The following is a 25,601-nucleotide window of genomic DNA, read 5'->3' as shown; positions in this document are numbered from 1 at the left end:
GCATAGCAAGTGATTGAACAGAACATTATAGAAAATTCACAGCTGTACAGTAGAACATAAGCTTTCAGTCAGTACTGGGCATTGCCTTGGGGGGGGGGTGCAGGGGGCCGGAATTGCTTTCCATGTTAATTTTTTCCCCTCAAAAACTGTGACCTTCATGAGAAGGATTTCAACAACAATAACAAAATCTCAAGTCTTTTGGATGCTTGAAGTTCAAACAAATATAAGGCTTATGTTATATGTTTGTTCATCATCCCTCCATCCAGAACTTTCCACAAGTAAAGAGAAAAAGAAGAAAGAAAAAAAAAGTTAGGTAAGGGAAGTTAATTTAAAAAAAAAAGCAGCCTTCAAGTGACCGACTTACATAGTTGTCTCTTGCAGACCAGCCTGGATAAAGCTGCATGTGTAGCTGCCTTTCTTTACGAGCTAGTTCATAATATTTCGCTTGTTCTTCACGAGAGAGAGCATGCCACTGCAAACAAAATAAACATAGCATTAGCCTAGGAAATAACTCACACCTAGGCAAGAGATGACATGAGCAAGTGTTTTTGTCACTTTGATTCAGTCCTTCCACACTGCAAAAATGAAATTCATGACCAATTACAAGCACCGTGTTTATTAACCAACTTTCAGGCATTTGTCAGCTCTGCAACTGCAAGACAAAAAGTCATTTATGGAAACAGAGCTCACCGAATAATCTGCTCACAGAACCATGCTCTCCCAACATTACTTTAACACCACCCCCAGCCCCCCCCAAGAAAAAAAAAAACAAACAGGAAAAAACCCCCAAACAACCAAAAAACCACACTTTGGCTCCTGACAAAACAGAAAGGCTTTTAAAGGGCAGCAAGTTCCCTGTCTTGTTTTTAAGCACACAGGTTTTCACTGCCAACACAGAGGGCTTTCTGGGCACCAGCAGGCTTCAGTTCCAAGATCCACCTCTCAGTATATTGAGCTTCAAGGTACCTGTTTTCTGATTTCTTCTTCTTGTAATAGAAGAAAATGGCAACTGCAAAAAGTTTCTAAAATAGAGAAACCACAGAATTGTAGTCTTCCAAATTACATGAGCTGACCTCTACAGCCAAGTAGGAATAAACTTCCTGCTTTTACATACTTTAAAACAAACCAACCCCTCACAACCTGCACATACGAAAAGGCACCAGCTACATCAGTATCTTATCATTTTGTTCTTGTTGAAACATCTATTATAGACCTGAACCAAAACAGAGTAAAGGCCTTTTATTTAGAATCAGGTTCCACTGCTGCAGCATTGAACATGTCTTCTTGTTTGACTTCGACAACATGCATGGGGAGTGCAGGGGAAAAAGATTCTATTAAAACAAAACCAACAAAAACCCACAACCAGACAGACGTGAAATCATTAAGACACTCATGCAAGAATAATTTACAGAACTAGGATTTCAGATCAGATCACATCTGTATGATTTAATATGTCGTTTTGTTATATGTCAGAAGATGTGAACCAAAGCGCTTGCCTGTCTCGACTTGGCAAGTTTGATGTGTTACTGAGAGCACAGCAATTCAGCCCATTTGCACCTCTCAAACTCCACACGTGCACTCCAAAGCTGGAAAGTAGTGAACATTATGCCGTGGCATCAGAGAGCCCAGCAGCATGCAAAGCATCAGCTCTTGAGAACAGAGGTGGCTCCTGTTCCGGAGTGGCACAGGGTATCATGAATAGTGACCGGGATGACTGAACATAAAACTTTTGATAATAATTAATCTCCATGCAATTATCTTGGATAACTCATGCGTTGTTTGTACCACAGTAGAAGTGGAATTTGAGGTACTTTCACAGAGAACAGTAACTTGAAAGGAGGAGTCTAAGCTGTGGAAAAAGCAGGCAATGGACCACTGAGGCTTTGATTCATTACTAAAATGGAGATAAGTAAGCCACTGCCCTCATTCAGGCCAAGAAAACAAGGCTGACATACTAAGCAACTACGATCAATTACTGAGGAAGTGAGAATGAAAACAAGATCCTAGAGACTTGCATGAAAGAATGGAAAAGGCAAACACCAAGATGTCCTTTAAGAGGAGCTAACAAGAACACCAGAGAGAAGGCAGAAGGCTGTAGGAATCAGGACAAGTACCAATAGATTTCTGCTCTGTTTGGGGGCGGGAGGGAAGTCTTCAGATTGTAACAGAGAAGGAGCAGTTAAGGTCGTGTACTGACTTCCCACTTAAAAAGCACAGGGTTTTCAGAGAGTTGCAGTGCTTCTCAATACTGCCTTAGTCAGTGGTCAAGGAGAGGGGTTCACTGAGCAAGGGGATTTGAATAACCCCTACTCAAACTCAGACCAATACAAAAGTCATCCCTTTTCTCATTTCCGGGGCAGTCAAGGGCAAAATGGACATTTACCTCTGCTGCTTTCCTTTGGAAGAACAACACTGACCGTGAACATGAAGTTTGTAATTGTGGGTTGGCCTGCATGTTTGTTTTCAGAGCACGGAAAGAACAAAACACTCCTACAATGCCAGAGAAGCAAACGGCTCTCAGCAAGCCTCTGGGACACATACCAGGATCATCAGTACTTGGCTGTTTACTTTAGAGACACAATTTAACTGGACAAGTGTCTGAGCAGCCTGATGTAACTGGACCTGCTTTGGGCAGGTGTTGGGACTAAATAACCTCCACGGGTCCCTCCCAACCTACATGACTTTACAACTGGACCATGTTATATTCACGTTTGAGTTCCATCTCCACTGGCATCCAGTGTTCATCTTCAAATGATCCCCTCCTGCTCTGATGGATGCCAGCCTAAGGGAGGACCCAGAAGGTGATATGAATGCTCCTGCCATGTGTGAATGAGGATATTTCATGCCTGAGGTGCTGACACCATGACATGAGAGGAACAGACACCAATTTGATGATGTTGCTAATGCTGAAAAAAGAAAATCAAGATACTCCTTTTATTTTTAGTTGCACGTTTTATCTTCTATAGCTAATTCGATAGTTGCACATTAGTTAGCACCTCAAGCAGAAAGTGAGCCATCACACCCAACTAAAGGGAAACACACACACAAATTAGCAGCACACGTGAGGGCACACGCACCATCCTTTACATACCCTTCTGCCAAGAATCTGGTTGATAGCAGCGCTTTCTTTCAGAGTACACTCTGCTACAACGTTCGCTCTCATTTCTTTCATGTACAACATGAAAGCATTCAGAGGTTTCTTAATATGAGGTCTTTTTGGCTCTTGTTCTTTTCTCTGTTCATGCTGAGGCTTCCTAAAACGTGGTGGGGAAAAGGGAAAGGAGGGGAAAAAAAGCATCCATTTACCTTCAGCCTAAAAAACCCCAATGGAAAATTATCAACCTGTGGTTACAGTAGCATTAGGTAGTAAGAATGAGAATTTCAGCGGTCATGTCCCATCTGCTTTCATATCTTCTCAGAGAACTGACTTAATTTAATACTCGGGGAGGACATCAGGTTGACATTCTCTAGCAAGTAACATTTGATCTGTGAATTTGCTCCAAATTCATTACCTGCCTCAATTCTCTCTTTGAATGGCTATCCTAGAGGACCCTAGAAGGCCACTGCTACAGGCAGGAGGATAGCTCCTCATCCACTTCTTAGGCCTTTTGCCTTTTTGTAGTAAGCGAAAGGGCTACTTTTTACTAGTAGATTTTGCAGTTAAGACCTTTTCCAGCAGAATTTTGTGAGTTCACACTCAAGCAATACCCACAGGTAGACAGGTCCATGATCACGTCTGAATCAAGATGACAGCTAAGAAGTGCTGTACTGGAATGAGAAATGGCTTCATAACTCATTACTCTTCCCAAACACTATCCCACATCTACTGTTTTAGTTATAGGAGAAGAGTTAAAATTCAAAGAGGACGTGAAAGCCACTTTTTTGAACCTCCTTGACCGTTCTCCGTAGTTCTCAAACCTTTATAGATTAAGGGCTAGTGCAGAAAGGCAGACTCACACATGCATTAGCTCACTGTCGTTGTGCGGATGTTCTTGTTTTACTTGAGGTGTTACAATAGCTGGGTGAGGGATTCCAGTTGTGTGAGGGCCTGGAGGACCAGGAATCATGTGATGTGAAAACCTAAAAGAGAAAACAAAGGAAGGTTTGTAACCCTATTGAAGACAGGCATCAAACACTTATGACAGCAGCAGGATGCCCCAGAATGCAAATGCTAGAGCTTGCAATGGAAGACAATTCTTTAAGAGCGCATGAAAAAATATTTGGCTAAGATTTGTGCATTGTGGCCCACTTATTCAAGAAAAAAAACAAGCAAACAAATCGGTCAACATTTTGGTCGTAACTAAGTTTCTAAGTTGTAATTAACTTTCAGGCAAACAGTTTTAGCAATGCACAGGAGAAACATTTAATGGTTGTACTGTTGCACCGACTAGCAATAAAAATACACATTTCTTAACCAAAAACTGTATTTCCACACCAAGATATAAACATTCTTAAAATATCCACCACCAGCCAATGCAAAGGAGGGAACTGCCATGCAGCAACAAATAAAATAAAAGAAGAGTCTTTTCAAGAAGTCCCTGATGGCTCTCTAAGGAATCTCTTACTTTGCAAAGTACTTAAGCTGAAAGATTTTAACACCACTGCACCTAAATTCACTATCCTTTCCTCAAACGCTTAAAATAAACGAAAAAAATCCTGCACTCCAGAAGAAGTGGGGGAGGGGGGAGAGACTTTTGTCCTAAATAAACCTTCCTTTTGTTTGTACAAGAAGGAAAATGGTAAAGAAAACCAAAGTACCACTACCTCAATCATCCCACCCTACTAACCCAGGTCATCCTCAAGGACAGTAGAGATGGAACTTGAAGGTGCTGAGCACTGCAAGCTCAAGCACAGCAGAAAACCTGTATGCTTTATTTTGAACTGGTGGAAAGCACCATTAACATCAAAAGCAAGCTCATGCTCCAAAGGTTTGCTGAATGAGTGCTGGTTAAGGAATCACATCCAGCCTCTCCTTTCTCCATTCCCAAGTCACCTTGCCCTTTTCCTTCATGCCATCAAAATAAAGCAAGCACAAAGCCCTGTAACCAAATCAGGTCATTTTACTATGGAGAAAGAATGGGATTTCTTGCCAATCACCCTGACATGCTTATCATTCTCCTGTAAAGAAGTGAAGGGACAGTGATAATCCAGTGGAGCCCACACAAATATAGGCAAGAGGACCCACCACTTATCAAGTGGCCTATCTTAAGTCCCCATGCAAGAGAATGCGTCTTCTACAGGTCACACAAAAAACCCCCAAGAATGGTACACTGCAACCTTGTGTACACCAAGCACAGGATGAAGAAGCTGTCTTTAGAGTGCAAAAGCAGAGGAGAAGAGGTCTGGAGTGTGTCACGGCCAAGTCTCAGTTAGCATTGCTTGCTTGCACTTAGACATAAAGACACAGCGCCTGATTCACACACCAGTACAAATACACTGTGCTGGCATCCCATGCCATTAGTGGTTTTGGGCTATGAAATACCTACTTGCGAGCAAGTTTCCACACGGAGTGATACCTAAATGATTCAAGACTAATTACCAACAACTTTAAAATTAGAACTAGAGAACGCAGACTAGAGCGACAATCCACCTGGTTGTATACTTGCATGAACAAAACCCAAGGATGCACACTGTATGTTGCATCTAGAAATGAACTAACGACTCATTTCAGATGAAACAGCTCAATTAATTGTTGACAATTCACTGGTGCTCCTAATTGCAATACTTCAGAGACTGCCAAGAAAATGCCGAATGAGACCAGTGTGGGATCCAGGCAAACTGTATTTACACAAATATGTTAAATAAAAATGTACGCATAAAGTTTTAGCTGACTGAAAAGCAAGCAAAGGCAGACCAAGATGCAAGCAGAAGAGCAACTTGCCCTCTAATGCCAGCAGTTACTCCCCCAGTCAGTCATTCACCTCCTACACCTACCTGGACATGGAAGGGTCGACTGAGAGTGAGGATGGATAGGGCTGCCTGAATCCACTCGAGATGGGATATACAGGCTGACCTTGCCTGAGGTCACAGAAGAAAGGCACCCATCAATCATACGATACGGTATTCGGTAGTTATTCTAGAGTTACAAGCACTTGATGGGAACTCGGTACTAGTCACAAAAAAATAGTAATAGGTAACACTTTCGAGAGTTCTGCTGTATTCAAAGCTAACAAATACCTGACACTTTGGACTATCTCCCTCGCTATTGAAAGATTCCCTATCTGGGCTTCCACTGGGGAAGAAAGCAAAACAACCAGCCTTCCTCACCCAGAGCACACGTGCATGTACACACTCACACATGCATGCATGCACATTCTCTATCTCTAGCCCTCTCTCACCTAGTTTTAAAAACACTGGAATCAGATTTGGTTAGCTAGCTCTTAGGAAAGCGGCATTTTATTCCAAACAGTTCTACTGTAGATCAGTGCAAGAACACCAGACTGAATTGTCACACCTTTTGAACAGTTTTATTAAGTCTTTGAAAACTTAGGACTCTCTCCATTTGCATCTCTACAGTGCGGTAGACATGGCCAGCTTTTCTAAGCAGAAGTTTATTTGATTAAAAAAACCCAAACAACCCACAGCCACCTAAAAGCCCACCACAACACAAGTCCATCTTAACCACTTACAAGTTCAAACTCTGCAATCCAGTAAAAGAAGCTTGTGTGAAATTCTTACCTCCTTTATACTCCCACATAATGCAGAATATTTTGTCACCAGCCTGTTATTTGTGCTCTCTAGTTTTTATCATCATCACTACGTTTTGGTTACTTTCAGTTAGCAACGGTTCAGATCGTGACTACAATTAATATCCTGAAGCAGCACACTATGGTAATGAGAACAAACACCAGTTTGGCCCAAATACGTGAACCAGCCCAGAAAAACCACCACACACATCAATCCAATTCAAACAGTTATTTATTGATTGGCAGATCAGCTTTCAGAGGGGAAAGAAAAAAAAAGAGGGATAATTGCCTCTATAAGGTCCAGGATACAGGTTTCACACTTGGAGTACATAACTGGAAATGAGCAGTGTTCAAAAGGAAGGGGGGAAGGGTGTGGGGGGGGGGGAAAGTGGTGGAGGAAGTCTCAGTAGCGCTACTGCACAGAAGACAGCTGGAAGCTGTACAGCATAAGGGACGGCTGGGTACGTCCTTGCTGTCAGCAAGCGCTGCTGAACGCATCCCCAGGCCCTATAAGATCGGATCTCATCTCTCCTTTCTCTTTTCCCTCTTTCCTCCCCCCAGTCTCTGCACTGAGAAACCATTCAAAAGAAATGATTGGCCACATCTGGAAAAAGAATGCCAGGAACTGCCTGGCGCTGGGGAGTCAGCCGAGCAGCAACGGATGGGGAGGCAGGGGAAAAAAAATAAGGGGGCGAAAAAAAAAGTCAGATACTTCCATCATTTAGTTTGGTATCTGATAACAGTTTGTTCCAAAAGGCACGTGGCACTTCCTGAAAGATTTGTCAGCAATACAGCATTTCACCATCTTCTGCTCTCTGTTTTCTTTGCCTATTGTCATTTGGATCATGTTTCCCTCCCGTAAACACACTAAAAAAATCAAATCTGCATCGCTCATTGCATGGGCACAGATTAGTCAAGACACATATTCTAAAGCACTGAAATTGTTGCTGAGTTTCCTTATTCCTTGCTCTGACAGATCTGAGGGCAAGTACCTATCTACCCCAAGCAGACATGAAGCATGCTGCCAAACTGATGACTCTGAAAATATCATGTGTTTCCTCCAAAAGGAAAATGATATCCTGAATGGCAGGGAAAGATCCTGAGAGGGCTACTATTAGCAAGAGCAGCAAAACCTCCCAACGACAGAGGCTTCCCTCCATACAGAAACTGTAACAAGCAGCAGACTACAAAAGTTTGTTTGCCATTTTGGGGCAGTTTCAAGATTTCCCCCCCCCCCCCCGCTTTCAAAGTTCCTTCTTACCTCCCCTCCGTAATTGCAATTTTGTTTATTAAAAATCTACCTTTAATTCCTTGAGAACTGTTTTCTGCTATCTTTCCAAATGCCAAGAGCCACAAATCTGAGCCATAAGAAATATATAGACTTCAAAGTGAAATCTACACACTTCCATTTCTGTATATGTTCAAAAACCGGATTCAATTCATTTCAAAGATCGACATTTTTTGATCTTTTCAACTAAAATAACGTAGTAATTTCTCACTGCAGTGACATTCTTATTTTGTAAATGCTGCAATTGATTCAACAACAGCAAATGGTGTGAACATGCACCTTTGTCTGAAAAGAAGCTAAAAGATCTTACCAGCCAAGAGGTGGTGTTATCTGTCCAACCCCCCCTGGAGACAAGGGATAGAAGGTAGGGAGATCAGGAGCTGGAGGATGCCTGGACATGCCTGTTAAAGAGCACAGAAGAATGAATGACTTTCCCCTCAAAATACTACACAAGCTACAGTTCACAGCTAACACAGCCAACACTATGACAGAATTAGTGCTCTGGAGAAGAAATAACCACCTTCTGGTTACTGTTAAAAGCAAAAGGCTACCCATGCTACCTTTAAAATAATAAATAACTTTCACATGATATTGCATTTCAAAGGGAAATACTGGAAAAAACAAAGGGGAAGGAGGGTATGAATGTATGGGCAAGGGCCCGCACAAGTTTAGATCTCCTGTAAAGCATGTTAGGCAATACTGTCCTCTCAATGGTTTCACCAAACCCTATCGGATCCTGAGGACCTCTTCTAACACAGCATGAAACAAGAGGAAAATAAAGCATTGTCAAAGAGGCAGTGCAGCAGAGCTATAGATTAGGTAAATTGCTACTTGTACATTTTCACGGGTTCCCTCATGGATTCACAGATTTTGGAAACTTGCTACCACAGAGGATCAGTGGTTAATTAAGAACCATTTTCAGGCCTGTAATGGTCACACTTGATATGATTCATTTGGCTTCCAATTGTCACTCCAGCTCCAACTAAGCTCTTCATCAAGTTGACTCCTGTGGGCTCCAAGGTCAATCTGTTTTGCATTGGTAGTATTTCATGGAAAAACAGGAGTCCCATCAGAAATGATCCATCAGCTCACATTCCCCAGAACACAGAGTCCTACAACTGCAAGAATCACCTCAAGATTAAAGCTTAATCCTTATCCCAAAAGGGTCCACGGTCTCCATTCTTCACCTAAACCTCATGCCCCCAGGAGACATGGAATTACGGTTGCAGAGGCCACAAAGACATCGGTTTATTTAAATGTGTTTGGGGAAGAGGGGGATGAAGCAGAAGGAATTGTTAAGTCTACTTCACATGTTAAATCAGCTGCTTTAAAAGGGCATTAAATATTTATGTGGTGACACTCCAAAGGTCCAAGACTGAGCGTGTGCTACCTTGAGACTTGGTTTATAGATTGATGCTACTGATTTATTTCCCCCCCTAGTTCGTATTTAAATCTTCTGAATTTAATTATAAGATTTGAAGAGTATCTTTCGAGACTGCACACAGGAAAGGATAGAAAATACTGGTGGTGTTACTGTCTCAAAAAAGCTAAATTCTCAGCCTTGGGACTACAACCTGAGGAGCATATTTTTGGCCAGTTGTCTTTTCAAAGGTGTAAAACAGCTGGTGGCTGACAGGAGAGGGAACACTTTATATATCCCAGGGTTCTTATGTGAAAGGGAATGCTTTTTTAGAGCAGGTTTTAGACAATCCCAGCCTCTCATTCTCATCTCTGGTGATGGCTGATGCTCCCGAGAGTGATGACACAACCTTACCCCTGCCAGACCGAGACCCCTTCTACATAAGGAGCTGGGTTGTTCCTTCCCCAAAACCCACATTTCTGACCCATAGGATGACGCTGCTCTTTCTGCACTAACGCACAGTGGTTATCACTAGTGCAAAACTTGTGGCCACTTACTGGGGGCTGTCAGCTACCTAATGCCCAGCAGGAACATACACAGCTACCGCACAGCCAGTGCTCTGCAAAGCAAGATCTTGCTCATGAGAGGGTTAAGGGGAAAAAAAAAAAAAAGGAAGAAAGAAATGACTGCCTTTAGAAAGGCGGTGGCTGCGTGTCCATCCCAAAGTGCCTGGGGTGCAAGAGGCAGTGCTGCAGGCAAGCTGCTGTGGACACCCTCGTCAGGGGATTTTGGTGGGAGGAGGGCACCCTGGCATCAGGGCTGGGGTGCCAGGGCAGTGCCTCACTCCAGACCCACAGTGGGAGGCGAGGACAGAAACAATGGTCAGAGGCATTTGGCAGAGGACCTGGGGTGGGAGTGGGGAATCCTTTCTTTCCAGCAACTTCACTGGCCACTTCATTGGGGCTGTTCCCACATGCCAGCGGCACCGAAACGGGGAGTATGGAAAGACCACACACATCAAGGAGACCGTCACAGCCAAAACCAGAAGTCTCCAGCCTGCGTTATCCGTCCCCATCTTTGCCGGATGCTGAGCAGAGCAGAAGGACTGAGAGCCCATTCAGGAACACCGGAGGGGCATGAGCTCTGTGCCAGAGATGCCCCTGGCCGCCCTCCAGCGGAGCCCGTCTCTACGCTTGTGCTTGGGGACGTGAGTGGTGCGACACACCGGGGCTGGACAGGGGAGAGGGCATGAAGAGGGAGAGGGGACAACGGGCGGCAGAAACAACAAACCAGATGTTGTTCAGCTTGAGTCTGCAGCAGACAAGTACAAAAACAAACCAGGGGTCAAGGCAAAGAACTAGGGCGCAGGAGGGCAAACCCATCATGCAGTAAGCGAAAATCTTGAGCTCACAAACTGCAGGAGCAGGGTGTGCCCCAGCCATCACAGCCAGCCTGTGCAAGAGGTGGAAATCCTGTTCTCTGACACACAGCACCCCTGGGATTTCAAAGAACGAGCGTGAACATCCTTCTCCTGGGCACCGATGCAAAGGAGAAAGACAAATGAGGACAGGAGGTCTCCATTTGCCTCTTCCAACTCTGAAGATGATACGTGTATTTACAGCCCAGGCTTTCCAGGCACGGTGCTTTTTGTATTCCCCCTCCCCCCCAAAAAACAAACCAACCAGCCAACCAATTAACAAACAGCAAAAAACACAGAGCCGCAAGGCCATGGTATTTTCTGGATGTAGCCCATGTTATTATCTACGTAGCAAGGCCAAAACAAAAACTAGGCATTTGGGGAAAGTCATAACTAAAAAAAGTCTCTCTCCCTGCACGATGGTGGCTAGACACCTCTCCAGATAAATGGGACAGCTGTGCATATGGATGCGTGCCCAGGCAAAGCAGAACTTCATCATCTTGTCAGCTAAATGTCCCGCCACGTGGTGGGACAAGTGAGTGCTGAGAGCGGCAGGGAGAGGCACCCTGCAAGGACCAGTCCCGCACACAGACATCCTGACTACAGCAAACACCTTCATAAACTCTCTGCTCCCTCTCCTTCCCTCCTCACCACCAGCTCTCCCACCAGGCTTCTCCTCCTCGGGTGCTTACCCAAACCCCAGCTCAGATCCGTGCTGACCGGGGTCAGTCCTCCCCTTGCACCCCCCCAGCCACCATCACACCCCTCCCAGCTCCTGCATCCCAATGCAAGAAAGCACACCCTCCTCAGGAAACCCCTGGGTTCGCTGGGGTGCTGGGCAGGAGCTCTTGGTGCAGCCTGAGCTCGGCAGCTCGGAGCTTGTTGGCGCTTCCCCGGGGGCCTGCAAACTAACCCAGAGTGGGGCTGGTCTGGCGCTCCCAGATGAGGATCTGGGGGACTTTTTTTAAGGAGGCCTAGGGGCATTACTTGGACATCTAAACCAATGCTACCTGCAGAAGGCAGCGGGCATGAGAAGGTTAAAAAAATGTCATGTTTGCAAAGCCTTAAATTGTGCGGGCTCAAAAGTGTATTTTATGGGCTACGCTTCAGTTATACCAACTGACATATGGAAGAATTTGGACAGCCAGAATACAAGGACATAAAATACAGTTTTGAGTAAAAGGGAGAAAGAAAAGGTTTTAATGACACCACTACTGAAGTACTCTTCGCTTGTTTTCGGGAAGGTGAGGGATGATTGCCGTTTCCACAGCTGCACGCTGCAAGCCTGGGGCACCGCAGGGGGTGGTGAGGGCTGGCTGCTCCTTATTGAGATTTTAAAAGATCTTTGACAAGTAAACCAAGCCTGAATTATCACATTAGGACGAGCACAAAGATTTAAACAGCCAAGTTAAATATCAGCATCATGGCAGAATTACCATCTCTGAAAGCGGGCATGCACACCTGGAACCCTCCCTCTAAAATATTACAAATAAAGCCTTATCAGCAGTGTGGGAGGCACTGGGACCGATCTGCATCTCCACTGCCCCAGGAGGGGATGGGCTCACCTTGTTTGGAGCTGACGTCAGAGGGGATGTGAGATGGGTGCGACCCTGGGGAAAAGTGCTCATCGCTGTAGGTGATAAGAGGGGTGAGGGGGTGAACCGCATGAGAAGGCTGTACCACTGGCACCTTGTTTGACTGCAAGAGAAGAAAAAAAATTAAATTAAACAGTGTTAGCGAGGTGGGGCTTCTGAATTAAAAAAGGACACTTCTAAAATGCAATTTTTACACATCTGTATTACTGAAGCAGGGTGGGGGCAGAAGAGATGGACAGACACAACACTGGTGGATGGCAACCATGTTTGCTGCCAGAATCAGCATCCTCGAACCACTGGCATGCAAGGACATATATGGACGTTGAGGAAACACATGGAAACAGGTGGGGCTGGGAGCAGGAGGAAAGGCGTTTCGGGAGAGGGGCCGGGGAAGCGGCGGCTGGAGAGCCACAAGGCAGGAGCAGCAGCACGCCAGGCAGGCAAGGGCTGTAACCAAAGGACGGCAGAGCCAGCACCCTTCAGTTACAGCTTCAGCACTTAAAAAAAAAGGTTTCAAGTGCAAGTTTGCCACATCTCCAGCCTTAAGAGCAACACGAGCTTCATCGCTTTCACTCCTCCTCTCCATTGCTGTCCTGTGCGAATGCGGCACGGCGCAGCAGGGACAAGCCCCTGGCATTGCCAGAGGGTACGGTAGGCTTTTGCCCTGGCAATTCTACAAACTCCAGTTGAGAACTCCTGGTCTGTGTAGCAGGTAACTGAAAAGCCACCCTTAAAAGCCTGATTTCTTATATACGGGGATGGCAGCAGCCTCTCAGAGGGGTCAGTTAGGGAGGAGACTCGCTGACCACCCAAGGATGGCTGGGAAGCCCCTTGCTGCATCACGCCAAGGAGAAATCAAAGTGCTACAAACACCCGAGAGGGTCCCGAAATGAGTGCCATGAAGCGATGCTCATGTAGGCCAAGACGCAGGCTTCCCATCAGCGCTTCCGGCAGAGGCGTAGGGGAGGGAGCGCTCGTCATGACGCTGCCCAAAAATCACGCTCTTGGATCAAGGCTGCAAGACAACGGGACTCACCCGTCCCGACGAAATGCTGCCGTATTAAAGCTGCTTGAAACAACAAGTTGCTCTTCCCATGGCGGGATGAGATGTAGCAATCATGCCGGCGTGCAACAGGCTCATCTGTACCCTACCACTCTACCTTGCCCCTTAGCAAAAATAATTATGTCACAAGCACATTTTTAATAAAAGTAAAAAAAAAAAGGGGCAAAAAAAGCTCTCCTTCAGACAGAAACACTAATAAAACTCAGCAGGGACAGCCTGTCAAATATAAGGAATTAAGAAAAAAAAAATTTAAGAGCCCAATGAAATTAATTTCAAGTTCACTATTGAAGTCCCGGCACAAACAGATGTTAGGACAATACTCCAAGTACAAACCCAGGATTTCTTTGGACTTCTGGAAGCAGAAGGGTTATAAAATGGACAACCCAATTTATCATTAAGGCCGGTGGGAGCAGAGGAAAGGGAGTAAATGGGAACCAGTGCAGCATTTTCTGCTTGCCTTGTTTCCAGAGCACCACCTTAAGGAACTTGCCTTAGCAGGCTGTATCTTCTTAATGTCTGACCTATCCCTCCAGTCATATAGCTCAGAATCTGGTGCCATGAATTTTTGCTAAATTATGCTATCCTTGCTCTCCTCTTAATTTTACGGTTTTCAACACAGATTTGCTTTCCTGTGGGAAAGAGATAAGAACCTGAGGATTTTAATTTAAGCTTTGGCCTTGTCTTATATTTTGCAAGACGGAGAGAGAAAGCAGCGCTAGTAGGTGTTTTAAAGCCAACAAGCATTAGGTCCATTTTTGTGACCAAATAATAAAAGCAATATGCATTCTCCATAATATATATGAGTTGAGTTTTAAAGGGGATAGCTCAGACTGCTATTAGTCTTCCCTGCCTGTATAAATTCAACAAAAAACAGATGCCAACAAATTTCAGATGCTTTACAAATCAAGCCTCAGTCTTTAGCTACAAGACTTGTGGGCCAGCCCACCATTCAGCAATTACTTTATCAACAATAAACTGTATATTATGAATAAAGATCAAGCAATAGATGTATTTAGGTCACACACACAGCTGCTAATCAGCATTAATTTCTCAAAATTTAGTAATTAACATTTTGTATTATGCTGGGTGTAATTGTCATGCATGCCCCTGGTATCAGGGTTACTTGCTTTTAGAAATCACCCATTTGTACTTCGAGCAAGCCAACCCCCATACCCCCTCGCTCTCCAGCATCCCACAGATTGTATTTTATTTTCTAATTCTCGGCACCTTATCCCCTAAGCCCACGGCAGCGGCTTTCAACGGGCGAAGGAACCGTGAGAAGTGAGGAGAAAAGCAAACCGCCTGTCAGTGGGCTTAAAATTAACATATAAACGGGCCGCATCGCCATTAAGAGCATTTGGGGGTCTTGCAGAGCCAGAAACATGAAAAAAAAAGTAACAATAAATAATAGCAATAATAAAAAGCTCTCCAGCCTGCCTGCCCCATGCCACTTTGGGAGGACCTAGGGAGCTCTGGCCACCTAAATCCTGCTGGGCACCCAGATGCGCCACTGGCCGGGGGCTCCGTGGGCGCAGGCTTGGTCCCACCGAGACGACCACAGTGATCGACATGGGGAGAAAACACAGGGCGACACGTTGCAGAGCGAAACCAGGATGAGAAAGGCCCGACGACGTATTTTCTAAAAGTCCTGTGGACTAAATCGGTTCTGCTACGGCACCTGCCCTACAAGTCAACCCAGATGGGTTACCTGGGCCCTCCTCTCAGAGAGGGTTCAGGGCAGGAGACCAAGATTTCGTACACAGGCCCGTATGCCCCTCTCGCCCCCCTCTCCACCCTCCCACTCTGGGTTGACCCCACGCGCGCTGTCCTGCACCCTTTGCCGTTGGGGATATCTGGGTGGGGGATGCTGCCAAAGCCCCTTCCAATGCCTACTGCTCACGGCGGGCATTACCGCCCCAGAGGCTTCTCAGGGCTGAGTGACACAGCCAAAATCCCACCTCACGCTGAGGTACGGTACGGCGCTCATTAGACTCCTCCTGCTGCAGCCTATTTTCTTTGCCCATAGGCCGCCTCCTCCCACAAACACGCCATCCCTACTACATTGGTCTCCCCAAATCCTCCAGAGACGGTGCACACAGCTGCGGAACCAGTGAGGGGCTGACAGAGACCTGAACCCCGGGACCGCCGATCTGGGTGAACGTGATCTCCACGTAGGGCACACTGGGTCCCCCACGCTTGGCTCAGCCCCCGCTAACCAAGCCAGCAACCACCGCGGCTCTCCCTGGCATGCTGATGACATTTACATCTAACACAGGCACAGTTCGTGGAGCACCTTTTCTTCCCAACACCACCTTAAAAATCTCCTCCTGCAAAGCCCTATCAGTCCACACGCCTTTGATGAGACAATGACGTAACTACCCGTTGTCCTGCATGAGGTACTTCAATATTTTAGTACAGAAGTTACACTTCATCCGCCCATCAAAATGCCGTGTTTTGGCACAGGTTGCTGCCCAAGCAGCTTCTAGAAACACCCTAAAGCAGCTGAGGCTGCAATTCTCATTTCCAAGACAATCTGAAGAGGTTAGATGCTTGTTGAAACCGTTCCTAACACAGCTCTGACGCAGCATACGTGGTGTACTACCACACTGTGCCACATCAATTTAGTCCCCTTCCTTAACCTCTGGGCCTAAGCTTCTTCACATGCCCTGGAAAGTAAAGGAAACTGAACCCGCAGCATAGCTCAAGATCTGCAATTTGGAAAAAACAAACTTAAAAAATGAGGACCTATGGCTTACAAGCCTGAAGACCTTGTGTTATGCTTTAAGGCACGCAGGTGTCCTAACCTGTTATGAACATTAAAGATTAATGGCGAAGGGATCACCCATCAGGGGTGGGGAAGAAATCTTCTCGCCAGCGGTGGAGCTCCTCCGCGAGCACGCTAACGGGGCAGCGTTACTCGCCATTTTGAACGGGCGCTGTCCTCCCACCCGCGGGGTACGCTCCGAGGGAGTTCAGACGCACCCCCAGTGAGCCAACGGCAAAATGCTGCCCCTCGGATTCAGCCTGAACCCAGGAAGCTTCCCCTGACTTTTGAGAAGCAAGACTGCCAGAAGAAGACCCCAAACCCAAGCCCTCACCGAACGGCTAGCTAACGCTTCAGTGAAGGCCCGCACCTGCATGGTGTCCTATATGCAACACGTGTGCAAAAACTATAAAAAGTTCAAGACAGCCACCACAAAAATGCCTGTAGGTCAGCGCCGGGCGAGGCGGGTGTCTGGGAGCGCTCGCTGGAGCTGGAGCGACCATTTGTTCCAGCTGCTGCGCAGGGAAAGATATTAAATTAACGACCCTTCAAAGGCCACGCATCTACAAAGGAGGTCGCAGACGGGCAGGGAGGCTCGCGGAGAGCTGCGAGCAAGCGCGCCCGCATGCGCAAGACCCAAGTGTTCCTGGGTCAACACCCAAAAGAGGTGCTGGGTTGTTTTGGTTTTTTCTCTTTTTCTTAAACTTCCTTAACCTTCCTTAAACATTTCCTGCTTCTAAAAAGCCAAAAAAGGCCCCAGCCTGTCTACTCTTCCTCTCCTGTCAAGAAGTTGTGCATTGGGTACAGGCACTAGCAGATGGTCTTCTCAATTCAGACTAAAATAAGCCAATTAAAAAAAAAAAAAAATAACAAAAACGAGAGGGTCCTTTCAAAAAAAACATGGCTTCAAGCTTTTGACAGCAAATGTTAAGTTCAGGGGGCAAAAAAACAACAGCTCCTCCAAAAAAACCCAACCCCAAACCCTTTCACTATTGCTACAGCAGTACAGCAAAATAAAAAGACCAATGACTTCGAGGATTTGAGGATACCTTGACCTGAAGGGACAAGAAAAATGCACTTCTTTTTTTCAGCTTAACTTCTAGTTTCTAGAGCCCTGAAACCACTCTTAGGCAGAAGATTCTAGCAAACCCAGAAGACATCAGTTTCAGTTGTCCTCTCAAAATAGCGATAGCATTTTAATGGCTGTACTAACCCTGCATTTATGCCTTTGCTAACCAGCTGTGGCAATAAAAATGCAAGACCGAGAAGAATGTAGTTTTGGAGCAATGGCAAAACTAGGCCCATGTCCTGATTCATCATGAACAAGCTTTAGCACAGGGGGACCAGACCAAGAAGGAGAGAAGGTAAGAGTAAGGTGTTCCGGCCAAAAGTAGTTACCAATAGATGAAACAAGCTCATCAACACCAGCAATAATTGCAATTACAATTTGTCACCTCCCTGGAAGCCATCATACAATCTCTTTCCACAGACAACTTTGCAGAGACGCAGCAAGCTTGCTAAACAGAAAGCTCAGGTTACTCCCTTCCCACCCCCAAACCATTTATTTAGAGCAGACAGTTTTACGTCCAAAGCCAACCTCCTTCTAGGCTCTTGACACAGAGATCATTTTATGCTTAATTTTCAAAACCTTCTCCAATCGTTAAGATGGTGCGATTGAGAAAAATGACATAGCAGATATGGGGGGGGTGGATTTGTGACCTTACTTTTAGCCTCAGCTGACACTAAAGTGAGCAGGAGTGGGAAAGCACACCCACTAGCACACCCCGCTCACAGGAAACGGGGGCTTAGAAATATAGTGGTTTATGCAAGCCAAATAAAAAAGGCACAGTCTTTTTACCCCGCTTCACAACTTGGCAATGGGAGGCCATTTATCTCACTGACCTTTTGTGCCTACAAACAGCGGGGGGTGACACCCCAGGGACTTGCCATGGTACGGAGGCAAAGTGAAATGTTGCATCCACTCCGACGTGAAGCTTTACGGCTTTGCAACTGCTAACCGTCAGAACAAAACTAGAAACGTGCGATTTCGGTTCAGGGGGTAAACTGATGGCTAGCCAAGGTCAGAAAAAAAGTCCTCCTGGTCCCCCTTTTCCTCACGTCCTGTATGTCATCACTTCACCAGGTAATTAAGGGGAAAACAAAAAAGTTACTTTAAGTCAGTCATTGAAGGCTTCCCCCCCCTTCCCAGGACACCATGCATCAGACGACCGCAGAGCCCCAGCATCCCAGGAGACCCCCGGGAGATGGGGAGAAGAAGATGCCAGCGCATCAGTGGCCAAAGGAGGTACCCAGGATCCCCGCTAGAGCTTCCCGTGGTTATTTGGGAGTAGGAAAAGTTTGTGCCCATTTTCCAGCCACCCAGACCACCTTCCTTTTTGGGAAGCCCAGCAGCAAGCGGCTGGGGCTGCAATGCATGGGAAAGGCAGCTTCACGGCCGATGGTGCCGTGCTGTGGTCTGCGGGCACAGAGATCAGCACCCGAAGCAAAGGGGGTGTCACGGCTGGAAATGGCAGGCAGTGTAGGAGGACAGGCAAGAGGAGTCAGAGCAAACCGCTCTGCCTGACGCCCAAAGGGTGGGTGCACAGTAAGAACTTCAGTACACAGCCAGGGGAACATCGCAAAGAAAAAAAAGAGTAAATGCGATTTGATAAAGCCTGGGATAAGCACCTATCTAGACGGATTACAATCAGTAACCGGATTCAGGTTAATTGTGATGTTAGTGAGAAACCACTGCACTAATGGCTTGTCTACATTCTTGTCTTTTGCCAAGCTTCCCCACCTCCCCGCTTCAATCCTGGAAATTAATATAGCACAACTGCGACGGGGTTTTGCTGAAAAGTCGTAATAAACATTTGAGTTCCCTCAAGACAGTTTTAAAAACACGGGTGTTGAATCTCTGACAGAAACATGTTTTATTTCAAGTGTTCATTAAGCACTGCCATTAAGTAAGTGATTAAAGCACACCCAGTATTAAAATAGCTTGATTAGAAATCCCCTGCTATCTTCGTTTTCTTCTCTCCCGTGAGTTCTTAATTTGTTTGTTCTCGCCTGCTCAGGAAGGCTGTCGGGGGACCTGGAGTGCTGCTGAACCACACGAGGAGCCAGGCAGGTCTTGCAAGGCTCCGATCAGGGGAGGACAAGCCCATTTCTATTTACATATCGCAAGTTCACATATACACCGGTTATACTTCGCGTCGCACAGCTCCTTAGTTTTAGAAATACGCACTAACAACTGATAGGGCATCAGGTCACCAGCAAAGCCACGTGCTCGCAGGGAAGGCTTTCCCTGATAAAATATTTTGCAGTCTTTTATTTCATTCTCCAAACTCACCACTGCGTCCTCTCTGACAGCCATTAATTGCCAATTAAACATTCTGCAATTTTCCAGCCAGTGCTCGTTTTAAGCCCCGTTTCCCACATGCTGGTCCTTTTAACCTTGCCCATCCCGAACAGTTCATCTTTTTCCTGATGTAAATACATGCACCAAGAAGCCTGTACCCAACAAGTGGCGAACTGCAGCATCAAATCACACCCGACCCCAGGGGTCATTAAGCAGTCCCAAAACCTGCTAAGTGGGACCGCCAGCACTGGAAATACTTAACTCCCCGGATGGGAACATGTCCCACAGGCTGTGGATCCCCAGCCTTTACCCCGTGCAGCATCCCCGCTCCCGCCTCGCACATCCTTGCCACATATAAGCCAGTCCTGTCAGCTGACAAGGCATTTTCCCCCATCATTTCCTGATCTGCCCAGAGCTCCTTCTGGTCTCTGTTGGCCAAGGGGAACACAGGCACCACAATGTTTTAACAAACCCAAGCTCCAGCCTCTGAGTCACAGGGGTCTGGCTTACTAATTGCTTAGTAAGGACTAAGGATAAGGACTGCTGCCCTAACCAGAAAGAGGAAGCCCGTGGGACATCAGAGGAACCGGTGCCCACAGCCTGGCTGCTTGCCGGAGGGGGGTCAGCAGTGGCGTTAAGTGCATGGGACTTTTGGGCGGGAGGGAAGATGCTGGAGCCCATCCGAGTGTTGCCTCTCATGCCGTCTTTAGCTCTTCCCTGGGGACAACACTGCTCTGGTTTCTGTTACCAGAGCTGTCTGCTGCGTTAAGGCAGAGATACAAGCTTGTTTTTCTTGCCTCGAGGTTATCAGCATCCCCGCTCACGACAACTTTGGCATCTTCTCTGGGGTACTCAGACTCATGAGCTAATGTGCCCCTCCTGGGCAAAGGGATGCACTTCAGCCCAACATTCAAACCAGGGACTCCTCTGCACCCTCGAGCACCCACTTAAATCAAGCATGGAAACCGCTCAGGCAAACAAAATGCCACCTACTACATAAACACACGAGTTTTGTGTGAAAGCCGGTGGTCCGACGGCAGCCTCTGAAGCCCAGCATTCCTGTTCTGGCAGACAACGTGCGTCACAGGATGGGATGACTTTTCCTCATCGGCCTCCTCGCGTCCCACAGGATACCGACCGAGGCTCCTGGGGGGAACCGAGAAAAACCCTGTCCTGCACCCTGGTGACAGGAAGATGCCTTTTGGCATCGCACAGGCGGTGGATCAAAGTGCTTGAAATAAGACCTCCACTAAATGTATTTACATTAAGTCTATGTTACAGCCCATTCAACACCAGATGCTATAATGAAGACCATCAGAGGCCCAGAAGACTTAAGAAATAGGTCAACTTCTCTTTGAGCAGCAATTTTTAAGATGCACTGAATAGAAATGTTCTTAATTAAGAAATGAGAGAGCATGGCATGCATCAGGAAGACATCTGAGCTCTGTCTCATAGAAGGTAAGGACAAGGGCTCAGATGCCTGTGCCAGCACCTGACACACCTTCATGTGTCCAAAAACCTCTGTTCACCACGCCTGAATCTGCAACTTAGAGGCTGACCAGGTAGCAACTGCATACCTCTAGCCAAACAGAGATCAAGCTGTGCCAGACATGCTACCCAACGTGACTGATGTTTTTGGAAGTGTTCCTGCCTCATCCGCCTTCTAAAAAAACTTAGGCGGGGGGGAACCAGGAGGAGGAGAACCAGGAGGAGGAGATGGAAAGGCTGTGAAGACAGAGGAGTGACAAACTTGACGACATCGATGACGCCGCAGCTGGTCCTTGGCAAGCCCCGCTCCCCACCACGCCATCGCTGCCGAAAGGCTCCCGGGGGGAAAGCGCCATCGAGGCCAAACCCCGCTTCAGGGGGATTTCCTGGTGGAACTGGAGCAGTCCCGGGCCCAGCGCAAAGCACAACCCCGACAGCCGGGGCTGGGGGCACAGCATTAAGGGTGATGGGGGCAGGCAGGGCCGGGTGGGATCGACAGGTCACTCGGCATATGACGGGATATGAAGGAAGCACCAAAGGGGCCAGTTTCTCCAAATTCAAGGCTCCCCGGCACTGCTGACCCTGCGTATGCACTGGAAAAAGTTTTCATGAAACTTCCCTGAGTCCAGCTAAACCGTATTAACAGATTTATCCAATAACATGCAAATTCAGGTTTTAATAAAAAGTCTTAAGTCCCAGCTCTAAGTGATTTGGACTTTTCTGCTAATGGCATCTGCTAATGACCAAAGATTTAATGCATCAAGTCTCAGCATACATCAGTGCAAACAATATAACCATTTAGCGGAGGTAGAAAGTCATCTCATTACACATCCATCATTGGATGTGGGCAAGATGGTCCAAAGGCTTAAAATAAAATATTCATTTTTAAACTAAAAAAGAAAAGAAATCCCTATAAACGTATAAATGATTCGGCCAAAAGTAGCAGTCTGCTCAAGCTTCACTAGGATTGAAAATGCAAACTGCAACGTTTATCTGGAGGTAAAATGCATTTGCAAGTACTTCATTTCTGCAGCACTGGTCCACAGAAGGCAAAACCAATTTTAACAGCAACTAAAGCAATAGGGACCTCCAGAAACAGGATGTCTCTCAGACAGGTTATTTGAACCATCAGTAGAAGGTCACAACAGGAATTATTTCCCTACAACATTGTGCAGGATGATTTCAATACAAACAAGAGTGTTGAAAAGCTACTAACCAACTTAATTTTATAGATCAGTCCCACAAGGGTTCATCACGCCAACAAGACACAAAAACATGCTCTAAAATTACACTTACATGTAGCTAAAAATATAAAAATCACAGCACACAGCTAAGGACGAGTAAAGATGACTGACTCGAACGAGGCACAGGCTCAAAGGAACAGGGCTGCAAACACTTTTTGTTGCCCAAACCATTGATGCTGACTGTTTCATTTGGACCCTTGGTGTAAACAGGACCAATGAACCTACCGCAAAACACCACTGGACGCTAAGCTGCCGACACATAATCTAAATGCTCAGTATTTTCAGTCCCGTTTGCCAGTCGGCAACGCAGAAGGTACAAAAAAAAAAAAGAGAGACTGACGTCTCCCAGCCCCAAGGCTGCCAGTGGGAGAGGACTCTGGTCAGGGGAGTACTGTAATTACAGTCTTCTGTCTCCCAGGGCAGCTTAAGAAAGATTTTTTTTTTCTTCCCTCCTCCCAAAAAAGCAGATGCTGCAACCTCAAGGGCAAGCCTTGCCTCCGGCTGCAGAGAAGAGCCAACGAAGGAGCCCTGGAAGGATGCTCCTACGTCAGCCTCAGGGCTACATCAGCCTCTGAGAGCTGCCCATGCCTGCCGAAAGGCACCCCCGTGACCCAGGGAGTCCTTGGGACCCAAAATGCATCTTTCCCCCCGTTGGTGGCATCGTCCATCTTCTGGCTTTGCTCCAGTCCCGCTCACCACCCATCCTCTGCCCCACCACCCTGCGTTCACCCCTGGGAAGCTGCCTGGACCCCCCCAGCCCTGCTCAGCTCGTTTTACTGCACTGCACAGCACCCTCAGGCTCCCCAAAATCAGGCGTTTCCCTCAGTTTTCAGGCCTTGCCCATGCAAGCACACGGCCATCCTGGGCACTGACCTGAAGGCTCTTCCAGCGGCTGGGGTGGCCCCACCTTGGGCAGCCAGTGAGATGGGGGTACATGGTGAGAAACATGGGGGTCACCTGCTCCCCCTTCCCATCCCACTCAATTTGGTCTGTTACTACTATGCTCCTTCTCCCAGTTGGCCACAGGGCTTAAAAAAAAAAAAAAGGTTGCTGGTATGCACAACACACGTGATGCCTTTTAAATCCTGCGTAGGATATTTCTGCCTGCTGCTAGACTTGATTTTTTTTTTCCCCCCTTCTAATTCAAGAGCTGCCCTTTAAAATTTAAAAATCACTCTTAAAAGGAAAAAAACACACCCAGCCCACAACCCAAGTTTTGTGCAGCAGGCACCTACATCCTCATAAAAACCCTGTGCTGCACTTTACAACACGGGTAGAAGTCTAAACATCGTAAAAGAGAGCCTAAATTGCCAGATTGCCCAAGCCTCCAGTAAATCACCCTTCCAGATGGGCTTACGGCTGCACACAGAGCCCCGCTAGTAGCAACGGGTCGCCCCGCAATTATATTTCAATCCAACTAAACTCAAACAAACATTATATAAGAGTTATGCTCGATTTCATTAAATAGGCTCTTCTGAAGTTTACCATCGTCCCGTCATTACCAACAGTTTGATTTTTTCATGCAATTAGCGTTCGCCTGTGCAATCACCTCCCCCCCGGCCCTGAAGCGTGGCAGGGGTAAAGGTGGACAATTTCTTATCATAACTGCATCCCTCGTCAGTACTTTTCATCGCAATAAAGGCTGCGCTTGGGAGAAATACAGCCACATTAGACTCTGCAAAACACCGCTACGCAATTTATCAGGCAAAAAATTAGCTCATGCCAGGAAAGCTTGGGGAAGCATTCAGCCCCTCTCCCCGCTCCATTGCTGACAGGGTGAACGGTCGAGAGTGCCAGAGATGCCCAAATGCAACGCTAATCCCTTTCTTTTTTGGAGTGGACACACGAGACCAGCCCGTTGCATGCACGCTGCCGTGGGGCAGTAAGCCCCAAAACTGCTGCGGCACTTGGGGCGGGCTGGGCAAACTCAGCTGGTGACATTCCCACCCAACAGCCCTCCAGCTGTTGCTACCAGCCAGGAACGTGGTCGAGGTCTGCAACCACACACTGGAGAAAATCTTAAATTTTTAAATTCCCCCGCCCCCCCGCCTCTTCTCTCCCTCCCTCCCAGCAGAACCGGCAGGCTCCCTCCCCATTCCCAGCACAGTATTTCGGAGGTCAGGAACAGACCCTCCCCTCTCCCCTGCAGAGGGAAGCACGCTTTTTAGCTTGACACTCTAGGATCTGAGGATCATCTGGAGGTTGGGCAGCAGAGATGGGTGCTCTGGCTGCAGGCCCGGAGGATGCTACACACAGACACATTTCCAGTTGGCTCAAGAGGCCACTTGTCCACAGCCAGTTGCACAGTCTGCCACATTTTTTTGAGGATGAGGTAAATTTTTACTGCTCCCTTTAGTCAAGAAACAGGCTGGGACATAGAATCAGGGGCATCTACTTCAGACCTTTAAAGAAGAAATCAAGTGCTCTGTTGTAAAAAAAAAAAAAAAAAAAAAAAAAAATTTTTGCCTTTCATGGCAGTAAGTGCCCTTGCTGTAAATATTGCATGCTGCTGGAGAGAAAGCATGTATAGGTCTCTCTTACCCTATACCTAGTAAAAGGATACTTTAACCTCATTTAAAAAAAAAAAATATTACCCCAAATTTCAGGCTGTTAACATGCTTCCACCATCTCACAGGTGCTGGGTCACAGCCCAGACGCTATCACACTGCAAAGCACAGGCAGAAGTCGTCCCCCTTGCCTTTCATGTAGTTTCAGCACCCATGCCTGAAGGCAAAACTGACAAAAACACCACACCAACCAACCAGGCTCAGGATGGTCAGCCCCCAGCCACAGCCAGAGATGGGACCGGGAGCCACAGGGTGAACCCACAACACCTCAATGCGAGGGCTACAGCCCCTCATGCCACCAAACTAGCACAGATGCAAAAATGCAGCATCTAATGTGCAGAAACAGAGACGGGATTTGCTCATCTTGAACATCACTTCCTTCCGCTTGCCCTCCCCAAACATCTCTGTCCACGCAGAAGCTGCTCGTGAGGGATAACTAGCTCAAAGTGAGTAATTAAATACCAGTCCATCAAAACAATGATCGAACAGTATCCTCTCACAGGAAGTTACTTAGGATAATTTCTCATATGCCCCACATTTTGGAACTCACCATTTGTATCACTTGCACAAAACTAGGAGCTAAGAACATCAGTAAAGCAGCTCCTTCAATGCAGCAAAGATGAAGCACAGCTTTTCTCAGCATCAAGCTCTCTTGCATGAAGTCAGAGGAAGGAAATACCTCCCCCACAACTTTTTTTTTTTTTTTTTAAGTAAAAAAAAAACACCTTTCCTCTCCAGAAAACCCAGGTCAGGTGTTACACGCTCTCA

The 25,601-nt window shown here is 46.8% G+C and overlaps 1 protein-coding gene across 5 annotated transcripts in view; it reads right to left on the bottom strand.

The window, feature by feature from the left end:
- Positions 1 to 25,601, bottom strand: part of LEF1 (lymphoid enhancer binding factor 1) — a gene marked incomplete at its 3' end in the record, with an annotated part of 69,197 nt that overhangs the window by 16,182 nt on the left and 27,414 nt on the right. For 3 of the 5 annotated variants that reach the window (XM_081998796.1, XM_081998797.1, XM_081998798.1), the window contains exons 4-8: positions 12,317 to 12,449; positions 8,285 to 8,375; positions 3,958 to 4,080; positions 3,092 to 3,254; positions 365 to 472 (exon numbers count right to left, since the gene is read on the bottom strand). In XM_081998796.1, coding sequence (XP_081854922.1) covers positions 365 to 472; positions 3,092 to 3,254; positions 3,958 to 4,080; positions 8,285 to 8,375; positions 12,317 to 12,449 — 618 coding nt within the window. Of the gene's footprint in view, positions 1 to 364; positions 473 to 3,091; positions 3,255 to 3,957; positions 4,081 to 5,934; positions 6,019 to 8,284; positions 8,376 to 12,316; positions 12,450 to 25,601 lie in introns of all 5 variants that reach the window. The other 2 variants (XM_081998794.1, XM_081998795.1) reach the window with 1 other exon arrangement.

The sequence above is a fragment of the Phaethon aethereus genome (assembly GCF_964289735.1).
Source record: "Phaethon aethereus genome assembly, chromosome: 4".
Taxonomy (NCBI): Eukaryota; Metazoa; Chordata; class Aves; order Phaethontiformes; family Phaethontidae; genus Phaethon; species Phaethon aethereus.
Note: the sequence above shows the minus strand (reverse complement) of the source record. Positions and strands in the feature narration are given on the sequence as shown.